Here is a 14,304-nt window from a genome sequence, read left to right as displayed (position 1 = left end):
GGCTGCTTATGTTCCTCTCAACCGTCTTAATTGCATGAGCCAAATGGACCACAACAACTTATCACCACTGGTACACCTAAGCCTTTGTTGTTGACTTTGCCTTCTCTTGTCGCCATTTTCCTTGTTTTAAGGGTTCCTATCGACTAATCCCCCTTAAATATTTGAATCCCCGCTGAGAAACCATTATTTTTTTTTTTTAATATACATTTTCAAAATAGTATACATAAAATTATCCATGCCGTTATATATATCTTGAGTAGATCATGCCCCTATGTATATAGTTTAATTTTCATGACTTTCCAAGTGACAAAACTAGTTGTTTTTTTCACTAGTAAGGGTTTGATAATTAGCCAGTGATTGTGTAAGATAAAGACCTATTTAATTATTTATATGTCATGATTCGCTAACAAGGCTTGAAGGGGTACTGTTGGAATGATTTGATGCAGGCATTAAAACAACAATTTTTTTTTTATATTCAAATTTTATTGCATAAAAAATTGGAAGCAAAGGCAATGTTTAGAAGCAAAGCGATCAGTGGTTATTTTATATTAACATTAATTAACGACTAATTATCAATAGTGACGCATTTCCGACCTATAGCCCTTGAAACAAGCTGATGTACTTGACATACAGCTGACGTGACAATATATAAAAATATATAGAGAGATATTAATTTATATGTCAATAAAACAATTGGCCACGTTTTTTTTATTAGCCAATTATGAGTCTATGGTCCAAAGAAAAGGAATCGTATAAAATATCGTACTATATATTCTTTGAGGTCAATTTATTTGCAGTATTTATTTTTATACGAAAAAGATATGTTTATTTAATTGTATTAGTAAGACTGGGACTTTATTTTTCTTGATTTATGCTTCTTGCGTGTGGCTTCATTTGAGGTGAGTTGATGATTTTAGAGCTTGAATTTTGACACATCGAAGTCCAACGACATCTTTAACAAAAGAAGAAAAGAAGGAAGAGAAAAAGAAATGTAAGACCAAAGCATGAAAATGCATGCCCTTCCTTTTCTAATAAAAGATGGATTTAAATCGCTCATAATTGTAAGACCATTTTTACAGAAACAAAAAAACAGAGAGCAAAAGGAATCCCAACCAAAAAAACATCAACATCTTCTTCATTTGTCATACGTGTGGTACTGAAACCGTTCACTTCCATGCTCATGTTGTTTCCCAAAAAGTTGGAACATGATATTTAATGGGTTTGTTTTCTTATGTGAACCAAGCCCTGTATTTGGGCCCGGTCTAGATCCACGAATCTGGTTGTTTTGAATTTTGATAATTGCTGCTAGAAATGCAATCCTGACGGCTAGCTAATCAAACTGTTTGCTTTCGATTTTCGTTGATTTAGCTCCTTTTTTTTTTTTTTTTTTTTTTTCCCTAAAAATCACTCGTGTAGAATTTCTCTTTATCAATTGCTTTCCAACTTGCAGGCACTTTGGTTTTTCGTTTCATTTTCATGAAGCCGTTTCATCTTTGTTGTTTTTAGGCAGTGAGATATACGGGTTGCTTTCCTACAAGTTCTTTGTATAATTATTAACATCAAAATGACAGTAAACATTTTAAACTTCATATGTACCAAGGCTGGTTTTGCAAAGCTTTCACTTTCCTGCAATTTCTCTCTTCTCTCTCTTTCTTTCTCTTTAGAACAGTCCTAAACATAAATTATAATAGGGGTGGACATGGATTAGGTTGATTTGGTTTTGAACCAAAATACAATCCAATCTATATTTATCGGTTTCACTAATATAGAATCCAAATCAAACCATTTATGATCGGATTGGTGTGGATTGGTTAATCGGTTTGAAACTTACTAATTTATAAATATAGAATACAAATAAAAAAATTTTCAAATATAAAATATAAATAATAAATATAAATATAATTTAGGAAAAGATGCTGAAGTTGCCGTGAGTCTTAAAGCAGAAGAACAGATGCTGAAGCTATCGTGAATCTTGAAGCCACTAGTCTTGAAACAAAGGAGCATATGGTCGAATCGTAGCTTGGCATGGTTAATGGTTATGATGATAAATTGGTGATGGACAGCAACGGAGGTAAATGTTTAGTTTAGAATTACAACTTACAATTCCATTTGGGATTTATGATATAAAAAAACTATATATATATTAAAAATTAATATATAAAAATGGACAAAAAAAGTTAAAAATTGATATATATAAAAATGAAAAAAATATATTAAAATTAATATATAAAAATGAAAAAAATAAAAAATATATAATTTTTTATTATATAATATATTATTTGGATTGGATTAGATTTATTTGCAATCTATAACCAATCAAATCCATACAATTTATAATATTTTAAATCCAATTCAATCCAATTAATGTAAAAATCCAATCTAAACCATTAAAAATGAATTGGATTGAACGGATTGAACAAGTTGGATTGGATTTTGCCCACTTCTAAATTATAATATAAGAAATTATAGGAAAATTCTACGAAATGTTATACTATGTTGGGCAATAAAAACCGAATAGGTATTCATGAAGTAAATGTGTCGCTGGTGTTTAAAGGATACCACACATAAAATTTAGAGCATTTTTATGCTATCTAAATTACTATATTTTTTTTGTTTTCACGTAAAAGCATAGAAGATTTTAAAAAAAAAAAAATCAATATATTTTGTGCATTAACTTGGTTAAGCTAATAGGACAAAAAATAAAATAAACAATTTTAAGGAGACAATTTACTTTTTGAAATTCTGTTATACAATATGATTTATTAAAATAATAATTTAAAAAAATTAAAAAGAAGAAATAGATAAATAAATTATTGTCAATTGTTATTTTTTTGAAAAAATATATATTTATATATATACATATCATTAATTAATTAAAATTTATACAAAATGATTAAAAAATGACTTTTAAGTTGAACATCTAAAAATTTAAGCGTTAATTCACCGATTCATTGTAGTTGCTCTTAAGCATTTTCTTTCTATTTCATTTCATACAGTAATTACCTCTTTCCTTAACTTATCTAAGATTTTGATTTTGGTAGGATGTAGAAAGGGAAATAAAAAGGCACTTGCTTAGTTTTTTTTTTTTTGTATGATTACATTATTAATTCCTTGTAAATAAGGTGGCTTAATTATTTGAAGAAATATGTATATAGATATTATGAAAACAAGTATATTTGCTTTCACCATTATATGTACATTACTTAAAAGAAACACCATACTTCTTCACTATCACAATACTTTTCACATTCCAACACCGTGACACCCAAACAACAACAACAACCAAAAAAAAAAAAGCATCACCACTATGTAAAAGGATTTAGTACTTTTGAGGTTGCCAACTAACATCCCATGCCCCTTCTTGTTTTTTTTTTTTTTAAACTCTTTTTGGGATTTTTTTTTTTTTTTCCCCCCATCTAAATTATTATTATTATTATTTTTTTTTTATTTGGGAAAATTCACTGAGATGGGGTTAACTCGCCTAGGATGCAACCTGACCGTAAGTGGATGGGCCATCTCGCAGGACAGCCTTAATACCTCAGATAAGTCAACGGTATTGTCATGTGACGGTAGCCATTCAAACTCGTGTAAGAGATAGGCGACCCAAAAGGTGACGGTAGTGAGCCCGAGATTTTTGCCGGGACAAGTCCGTCTTCCCGACCCGAATGGTGCGAGCCTGAGATCCGAACCGAATACGGAAAACTCCATGTCTTTCTCTTGGCCTTGAGTAACAAACCTCTGAGGCATAAATTCCAGTGGGGCCTCCCACACATCTGGGTCCCTTGATATGGCAAACATATTCACCATTGCAGTGGTCCCCGCGGGCACGTGATACCCATCAATGGTTGTATCAGTGATGGCCAGGCGGGCCCACGAGAGAAGCGGGCCAGGTGGGTGTAGCCGCAGCACTTCCTTCACCACAGCCGTTAGATACACCATCTCAGATAGATCAGAGTCTGTCACGGCTCGTGATCTCCCTACAACCTTGTCTAGCTCCTCGTGGACCCTTGTTTGAGCATCAGGGTGAAGCACCATTCTCGCTAAGATCCACTCGATCAGTACTGCGACTGTATCGGTCCCTCTAAATATCATTTCCTATCCCCCCCAAAAAAAAAACAACAGCCAATTTTGATAAAATTACTAAAAAAATTTTTAATGCAACATAGAATAGAACAAACAAACAAGTTTAACAAGCTTTTAAGCACACAATAAAACTTTTGGAAATTCAAGAAAACACAAAATAATTAACGTAAAAACAATAAGAATTAAAAAACAAAAAGAAAAAAAAAAACGAAAATTGACGCCAAGAAATGACATAAAATAAAAAACCACTAAGGTATTTTAGGTTGTGAAGATAAACAAGTAAAAAAAAAAAAAAAATAGTTAAAAGACTAATAATCTATTTATGTTACCCAGAGCACGGCGTTCATATCGGAGTCGCATAGCTTATCGGGTCCTTGGAGGGATAGCAAAACATCAACGAAATCCCGGGTTTTGTCACCGTTTTGAGCACGGTGTTCCTTGATGATTCGGGTGACGAACCGATTCACTTGAGGAACGAGCTGAGAGCATCTGAACCGGATTCTTTGAGCATCAAAATCAGCGAGCCAAGGAAGGTGGTCGGACCAGTTCAAAGTACCCAACAGCTCGTAACCTTCATCGACTAGCTTTCTTAGCTGTTCGACCTCCCCATTGCTGTCAGAATCTAGGCTGTACTCTCGTCCAAAAACAGAGCACATGATGTTGTTGAGGGAAGCTCGCTTCAGAACTTGACGAACGCACACCAATCCCTCCTCCGCTTGGTCTCGAAACGTGGCAACCATTTGAGCAGCGATTTGAATCCTCTGAGCCTCGGAGGCCTTAATCTGTTTGGGACAGAAGAGGTGGGTGGCGGCTATTCTACGCAGGGTTCGCCAGTACAGCCCGTAAGGAGCGAACCCGATTGCTCTGTCGAACATCAGTCTGTAAGCTGATTCCTTCACCGGACGATTGGCGAACGCGGAGCTGCTCAGAATTTCTTTCGCCACCTCGGGGTGACACGTCACGATAACTCGGGTTTCCCCGAGGCTAAAGGCCATGAGCCTGATGGCATGGCAAGCTTCGGCCATGGCGGCAATCCGGCGGTGTGCCAGAGAGGCCATCAGGTTCATGCTTCCGATGAGAGGCAGACCTCTGGGACCAGGAATAGGAGGAATTGTGTTTGATTTTAATTTTGTTAAGAATAAATGAGTGCTTTTTCTCCATTTATGCTTTCCCCAGGCTGGACCGCCTGCGTGAGCCCAGTAAGTGAGGGTCATGGCTAGCCAAGCGAGGCCTATGATCAAAGCCAGGCACGTAATGCTTTCTTGAGAGAAAGCTCTGCATTTGGACACGATGGCAAATACCCAGAGGCTTTCAATGTCTGTTTTCATGGTGGAAACTGAAAAAAACAGAGTACGCTCACTAAAACTCAATAAACGGGAAAACGGGGCTTGATTTTTGAAGTAAGGAGTTGAGGAGTCCCGTGGTATTTATAAGGGAGCAAAATGAATGTAGAGCGCAAAGCAGGAGCGAGAAAAATTATGAATATATATATATATATATATATATAATAACAATTATAAACAAAATTAAATTAAATTAAAAAAAAAATAACCGTTATAGTGACAAAAATAATAACTGAAATTTTATTTCGATAAATTTTTGGTTGCAGAATTTTTTATGAACTGCGCCGCCACGAATGCATGACGAAACGTGGGGAAATGTAACCTATGAAATTTGGCCTCGACACTTCACGCGCGCCCCTCGGTTGGTTGGGGACGGTTTATTATGCGGTTACATTGCGAGAGGGAGACGAAAACGCTCTGACCAAAGTGAGAAAATTTTGCTAAACTCATTTTTACTCCGTAATCTATTAATTCAATTTCATAAATTTTTTTTCTTAAACAAAAAAATCATTAAATATTATACACAGCTCACGTTTTCAATAATTATATATATATTGAAAATTTATATGGGAAATAAAATAAATCGGTCCCAAAATAATTTTGACGAGTAAAATCTTTGAGATTTCTAAAATTACGTACAAACACACAATCCAATAAAATTTGTCTCCATTTTTTATCTAAAGTTATATGTTTTTTAATAATTATTTCAAATGTGCATATATTTGAGTAAGAATGTAAGTTTCAATGATTATTTATTTTTATTTATGTTCATGAAAACATAGAATATAAGAATAAAATTTTAAATAATTTGTCATTAGACTTTCTAAAAAAAAAAAATGTGCATATATTTACTATAAAGATACAACCATGAATATTTTCTTAATATATATATATATATATTTTTTTTTTTTTCTGTCCGCGTATCAAGTTCTTTATTCTCCCTATTGAACATTTCCATCATACCCACCTTTTTGTCTTTGATCTATACTTTAACAAATTGTGTATATAATAAATTGCCAAAACTATGTTATTAAATTTTCTGAATTGAAACATTTGACCAATTGCATTCTTAGAAAAACAACTTAACCTAAATATGTTCGAAGTAAAATCATTCGGTTGATTTATCTGAACGGGTTTAAAATTCATTTCAATTTTATAGAAAATAAGGAAAAGGTTTGCATGTATATTAATCATAAATCTAATGTTTAAATTTTTTTTTTTTTTAAAGATCTAATGTTTAAAACTAGTTTTTCACAAAAAAAAATAAATAAATAATAATAATAATAAATAAAATTAGTTAATTCATAAATTACAAATTGAACTATAATTATAAGTTTGTTTTGGACATGGATTCGATATATTCTAAATTTAAACACAAAGGGATTTCACCAAGCCTATTAATACCAACTTTAAGTTATAATTTTTATTTTTTTCTTTACTACACCATTAATTTACTTGACATATAAAGGTTAATATTTTCATATATGAAAATATATATTTTTTCATATGTTATTTCAGATTAACTTTGGAGATCCATTCAAGAATTGATTCCGTATCGTTTTCTTTTTCCTAAAATAGGATTTTGATAATTTTTATATGTACATTTTTTGAAGGAGATAATTTTTATATGCATCACATTTGATGACCAGAAGAAATATTATGGAGGACATTGTCCTTATTTCCTAAAGCCACTAATTAAAATTTACCAAATTACATGATCATCTGATTAGTTTTTTTTTTTTTCCCTTTTTTGGAGATCACCTGATTATTTAATGGTGAATTTTAAATTAATATAATATAAATATTGAGCCTTTTATTTTACGGTCTTAAGAACACACAATAATGACTAGTTCCAAAAATATATCATTCTGTTTCATATAGATTCCAAACTAAGTCATTCCCCTACAAAAAAATATATATATATATATATATATTATATATATATATTAGAAAGAACTAATAGTATTAAAAATAAAAAACAAAAGAAAGGAAGAAAATCAATTTCTTTACAAAATATTTTTTTCATCGTCAATATAGAAAAAGTTAAGGCCGGGTTAAAAAAAAAAAAAAACTATTTTTGGTGAATGAAAAGAAAAGAAACTCATTTGTACGATGAAAAGGAAGGGTGAGAAATGACGATAATAAAGAAATTGTACAAATACAGAAATTTGGGGTAGATCGGTGTATGGCGTGGCAAATAAACGTTTCCAGTTGTCCATAGCAAATGAAAATGAAAACCACTTCACGGGAATTACCAACAGGCCAAAATCTCAAATGTGAAAAGGCTTTTCATCAACATCAATAATCCTCTAATCCTATCAACTATTGGAATGATTTACTTGTCATTTTAATTGATAATAATTACTTTTCAAGTTGAGATGATCATAATTATCGCTTTGATCATATGATGTGATTTTGGTTTTGAATGGAATTAAATTTCCATTCAGTTTCTCATTTTCCATTAATAATTCATCTTTTTTTAATAATGTTATTATTATTATAATTTAATTGAAAGCTGGTATATAGTACTGTATATTCTTCAAATATTTACAGGGGTAAAAAGAGATTCAAACATTCGTGATGTTCACGTCTTCTTGCACGTCAAGGCTTGCATTCCATTTCACGCGATATATCAAACTTAATCGCATCCCTTAATTAACAAAGAAAAATAAATATTCTTCTTTTGGTTAAGGTAAAAAGTTATTTTGTCTCGTTATATAAAATTAACTAGTGGTAACTCACCGGAACTTTTTCTCAAACCAAAAAGAAAAAAAAAAAAAAAAAGAACTGAGCGGATCTTCATGAAGTGTAATTTTTTTTTTTTTAAATTTTAGATTTATATTACTATATTTAACTCTTATGGTATTTACACATATTTTGTCTGTTTTTATGTTCTTATTTTATTAATTATATATATATATATATATATATATATATGTATATATATATGTATTTTGGTTGTCAACACACAAATATTAGGAAAAAAAACACGTCTATAAAAAAACAACACAGACATGTGTATATTTATATTTGTTTGAAACAAATTCGTACCTCCATGGATGCAAATAAAAATAATTAATTATTAAATCGAACCCTCTTCATTTTTTGTTTTTGTTTTTGTTTTTTTTTTTTTTTGACAAGAACCCTCTTCGTTATGTGTATATTTATATTTATATATACCACATTAAAAAGAATACATGCATATTTGTTTCTCAAAATAAAAAAAGAAGAAAAAACTGTCCTTGTACACGTAATCAAACAAAGTACTTGATATAATTTCATCAAGGAAAAAAAAAAAAAAACTTAATATTAATATAAAAATATTCTACAGGTAGTTTGATAGTACACAAATCTAGAAAATTTTGGTGGTTCTAAACGTAGCATTATCCTCGTAAAAGGGCAATTATATAATTTACTTTACAATTTGATGAGTCAATGATCAGCATAATTGGGTGTGAATGTGTGAGTTTCAGTGCAGATGAAGAGCGCGTAGGGGTCGGGGTTGGGGTTGGGAACTTAACGAGTGGTGGGGGTGGAAGAGGAGGAAGGCGTTTTATCCTCGACAAGTTAACATGGCAGCAGTAAATTTCAGGTTCCGGTGTCGGACAGGGTTTGTCGGGTCAGAACCACGGGGGTTTGCACATGAGGCCCATGCACTTGTGGTTCTCGTACAATGTTTTTGGGCCTAAAGTGCCAAGACAAATAGGGTATGGTCCATAGCCATCATCCCTGCTGCTTGACCGCCAAGTGTTGGTTGCATGCAACGTTTATGTTCATGACCGTGACAACTCCTCCTCCCCGCTTACCGAAGCCTCTGGCCCCGTTTTTAATACGTCTTCGTACACGTGGCCTTAAAAATCATTGACGTTGTTTACACACCTTTCCATTTACTTAAATGCCCTTGACTTTTCTATTTTTGCATGTGGGTATTCTTGTCATATTAAGACGACACTTGGCTCCTTGTACGAGATTATAAATTTTTAGGACCCATGATCAAAGAGTAGCGTGCTTAGAAAGCTATTAATGATTGGGACCCACTTCGGTCCTTTGACAGTGGTTGATGGACGGCTGGGATACTTGGCGTGTCTCAATGAGTAACCCCTGTCCGTCGATCATACAACTCCTTTTGTTTTCCTACTTTTTTGTTTTTGTTTTTGTTCTTTTTCTGATTTTCTGAAAAAGCCTTGGGTTTGAGAGGTTCCAAAGGACATCATCACAATTATAAGGGCTGCTGCACCATCAACTTGCAAATAATAAAAAGTAGAAACCTTATTTGCAAGAACCAAGAGACCCAGACATTTTTTTTTGCCCTTTCTATTTTCCCCTTTATCCAAGACCACGACCAAATTAAAAGTGTAATTTCCGTCAGTTTTCGTTAGTTAATCATCATCAATTCAGTGGGATTAATCTTTGATCCCAAAAAAAATATAAATAAAAAAATGGTGGGATTAATGTTTTTAGTTGAGTTGACGGTAACTTTATCCTCACAAAAACCAAAAGGAAATTTGTGGAAGGAATTTCCAAACCTTTTCGGCAAGTGTGTTTGAATTAAGCTCATGGTGAGTTTTTTTTTTTTTTTAAATTGACTTGGGCCCACGGTTCAAAAACTGGTCTCATTTGCAAGTGATCCCCAAAAAACCAATAAAAATAAAAAAATTGTAATTTCAGTGAAGTAGCCAGGATGATGATGGCAAGAAAGGAGTCAAAGTCGCCCACAACTAGATACGTGGGAAAAAAAACAGGAATGAAAATAAGACGAAGGTGGAGTGGGTCATTAACTAGATATATGGTTGGGTTAGTGATCCAGGAGAGGTACAATGTTTATTTGAAATCATTTTTCAAATGGAATTTTAGCGTGTGTAAATATGTGTGTATATATATATATATACAGTAATTCAAACCATGTTCTGTGCAAGGATTAGTATTTTAAATCCATATAAAGTTGGATTTCCATACGCTTTTGGTAATTTTCAAGTGACCTAAGCAACATGTTTACTTCTTGGTCCACCCTATAAATTTGCTTTTGAGAAATTTATGAAAGTCAGTCAAAGATATGCAAGATTTAATTATATATTTTTAATTGTTTGGTAAAATGGTTCTTCAAGCGTGAGGAAAGGAAAGAGTTTGGTTGGTCTTTCATTGATAGAAAAAGTAAATTTCACATTCACATCTTTAATTTTCTCAGCAAGAGGCCATTATTCAAGAATCTTGTGTATGTGTATTGTGTACTATGTCTCTAGTGAAGATTACAAGAAAATCAATGCGCATAATTATTCATATGGGGAATAAATTTCCTGGAGGCCTACTTCAAGGAAACTTCCCAGTCATTTTGTGAGCAATTAATTTCCCCCCCCCCCCCCCCCCCCCCCCCAAACAGGAAAAAAAAAAAAAAACCACTAATAATAACAAACACCAGTGACTCTTCCAATAACATTAACTTAATTATTAATATTATTATTTTGTTTGGTCAATAAAAGACGTACGTTGTCCGAATCTTTCAAAGATGCTGTTGTCCCCAGAAACTGTTTCTGTTTGTATGGAGGGAGACACCTTGACCTGATTTGAGTGGGTACAGAGATCAATTTTAGTGGAAGATGAAAGTAATGAATGAACCTATGCATGCTTAATTACACTACTATTACTTATAATAACATAATGATATATATTTATATCAGAATTTTTAACTAATCCTTAATTTGGTTCGATTTGGATAAACAAAATGTAGCCATTCAGAGAGAAAGATCTAGACCGAAGGCTCTAATATAATGGCGGAGATTTTATTATGAGACATTAGAATATACCCCTGCAACTTGTACATACATTTTATTGTGTCCAATATTTTTTTATTCAATTACATTGTATAAAAAGGTTGTATTTAATTTCGATGACCAATATGCATTCCTCGTCGGACTTTTGATAGTCAGTGTGCATGGGGTTGAGCACCCTATAATTTACTCCTACAAATACATCCCAGCCCAAGAATAGGTCAAGAATCTCGTACTTAATACAACTTCTCTATTTAAATATCAATTTGTTAAAGGGAAAATTTTTAAAAATCAAAAGTTTGGTGCGGTTCTAATGCTCAGGAAGTAGCTCATGAACTTCACGCCCCAACTTTTATGAAAATGAGGTTAGAAGTTAGAAGATAAATATGAAGCTAAGACACAATTTATTGCATAGTTGAAGTTCCACCTGTTTGCAATGATTATATATACAAATTAAAACATATGCTTCATTTACCTAACGATTTGACAAAGTCATTAATAAATATAATTAGTCAAGCCCCGGCCATTGCTCTCAAAGTTAGTAATTAATTAGCTAGAAAGGTTTTCGAATTCAAAGAAAAGTTTTCGAATTCAAACACTTGACTTGCGCATGATAACATTGTCTTACAGACATGCATCCCACAGAGAGAGAGAGAGAGAGGGATAAAGAAAGACATGCATCCCAGAGAGAGAGAGAGAGAGAGATAGGTAGCATATGTATTGCATAATTAATATAAATTTAATGAGAGAAAATTAACAAGGAAGCCTTTAATTAGTGTAGGGATCGATTTGACCACCTTAATATATATGTCATAGGAAGTTAAAAAATTAATCAATAACATGTTATTAGTGGGGGATGAGGTCGGGGACCTAACCCACTTGGCATAAACAAGTGAAAGGATGAATGGATTCGATGCCAAGTTAATCTAACAAAATTCCACGCACTCTCTGACTAGTATTGGTGGGGGGTGGAGGGAGGTGTAAAGATTCTTGACTTGTATTTTGTTTCTCTTTTTCATTATTTGAATCTTTGAACGATATGAAGAATATGTTCAGAATTGGTCCGTGGTCCTTTCAGTCTGGACCTCCTCCTCTTCCTCTTCTTCTTCTATAAATATTTATATAAAATTTGTATAAAATATGATTTCCTATTTTTCTTTCTTTTACTTTCCTTTCGGGGGCTGTTCTGGCATGCACATTGGTGATTGGTCACCCTCGCCATACCACTCTCTTTTGACTGAAAAAAGTTGAACACAGGCAACTGATAAGTTAAATTGGGTCCTACTTGTAGATTTGCTGGTTATGAAATCACTTTTTGTTTTTGTTATTAATAATAATAATTATTATTATTATTATAATAGTAATAACCATATTCATAATTTTAAAAAAAATAAAAAATCAGATCGCTATTCTCTATCTATATCTAACATTTTTCAGATTTGCTTAAAATGGGAAAAGCTTTTGTTGTCCCAAATGTCAATCACACTTCATAGAAAGATTGTCAGCTGAAGGATCCCTCATGAGAGAGAAAAGGGAAAAAATATTATAATAATAATATATATATATTTTTGGTGAATAATATATATTTCTATTTGTTTTGGGTGATAGGGGCCGTTCTACACGATCTACTTTGCACAAACAATTTTCCAAACACTTTTTTCTGTTTTTTTTTTTTTTTTTTTTTTTGCTGCCAATTATTTTCCAAGGACTGTTAAAATTATTTGGTTGCAACGGAAGTTTTATTTTATTGATATTCAAAGGTACCTATTTTAGGAGAATATTTTTCTTTGATGACCTCAAACAACTTATTTTGTTTGATTGACACCTAATTATATATAATTGGGAATGAAATATTATATGAGTTATACGTAATGAGGCATTAAACGAACAACTTATTACTGTTTAGCAGAAAATATCAATATAATATACATATATATATATATATATATATATATATATATATATATATATATATATATATATATATGTATTTGACCATAAACATTAGGGATAATTGCTTTTAGTTCCCCCAACTTTCATATTTTGCAATGTAAATTCTTGGTTTTAAAAAGTTGCGATTGAAATAAAAAATTTACAAGTTATTGCAATTTTAACCGTGTTTGACTTTTGATTAAAAGGTGTACTAATGGTCATCTCACACAAGTAGCATACGAGATCAAATGCAACTTTTTTAAAACCCAAAGGTATAGTTCAAAATTTAAAAATTAAAGAATGCTAAAATCCTTTTTATCAATCAAGTGACTTGCATGTGATCTTTATAAAGATAGCCTAGTTGCAATGTCTATATTCTTCTATATATGAGGTTGTAAGCTTATGTAATCCTAATAATAATAAAAAAATGACCTTTATGTAAAATTAACAGCTAACCTTGTTAGTTAAGAACCAAACAAAGTTCAAATTGTAAATTAAAAAACTTTTGAAATTGAAAATTCTAAATCACAAAACTGCAAAACCTAAAGATGCCAAAGTATAATAAATAGGGACGGTGTATTGAACAAAACTAAATAAAATGAGTATATTTCATGTATAGTCTAATTCAATTGGACAAAATTTGAAATAGTTCAATCCAATTCCATTTTAGTTACATGCAATAGAATGCCCTTAATATTATTATAAAGTTCCTTAAGATATATGCCAACCAACTGGTTCAATTTGGACCAGCGACCGAATTAAAATTTAATAATGAGTTGATACAAATGCAAAAATGAATTCGGCATAGATCTGAAATAGTTAACTACAGAAGAAAAGATAAATTATAGATGTATGGGCCGGGTAGTTTACTTTAAAAGAGAACCAATTTTGTGGCTTAAAAGGACATTAGGAAATGCTGGGGCATAACCAAAGTGCAGCCAACTGGATAGATAATAAACGCATAATCTTCGAGTTCATATTCTGAGTTCCTTTTTCAAGATTTGATTCGAAATGCAAAAATACTTTAAATTTATATCTATATTTTATATAAACAACTTCAACATCTTATAAAATACAACTTGCGTCTTCACTAATATTCATTCACCACCAATGCACAAGTTTTCCTTTTTTTTTTCCTAAATCCTCTAATCCTTGTGTAATCTACCTCTTTTCCTGGTATT

At 32.0% G+C, this 14,304-nt stretch overlaps 1 protein-coding gene across 1 annotated transcript; it reads right to left on the bottom strand.

Moving 5' to 3' along the window:
- Window positions 1–3,131: 3,131 nt before the first annotated feature.
- LOC107423686 (cytochrome P450 78A9) lies at window positions 3,132–5,546 on the bottom strand. Its single transcript, XM_016033300.4, has 2 exons — window positions 4,413–5,546; window positions 3,132–4,095 (listed from the first exon to the last, which is right to left on the bottom strand). Exons 1-2 carry the CDS (start codon window positions 5,409–5,411, stop codon window positions 3,445–3,447), a joined length of 1,650 nt encoding a protein of 549 aa, XP_015888786.1. The 5' UTR covers window positions 5,412–5,546; the 3' UTR covers window positions 3,132–3,444.
- Window positions 5,547–14,304: the final 8,758 nt, after the last annotated feature.

The sequence above is a fragment of the Ziziphus jujuba genome, chromosome 7, assembly GCF_031755915.1.
Source record: "Ziziphus jujuba cultivar Dongzao chromosome 7, ASM3175591v1".
NCBI classification, from domain to species: Eukaryota; Viridiplantae; Streptophyta; class Magnoliopsida; order Rosales; family Rhamnaceae; genus Ziziphus; species Ziziphus jujuba.
The sequence above is the reverse complement of the archived record's forward strand: the minus strand, read 5'-3'. Positions and strand labels throughout refer to the sequence as shown.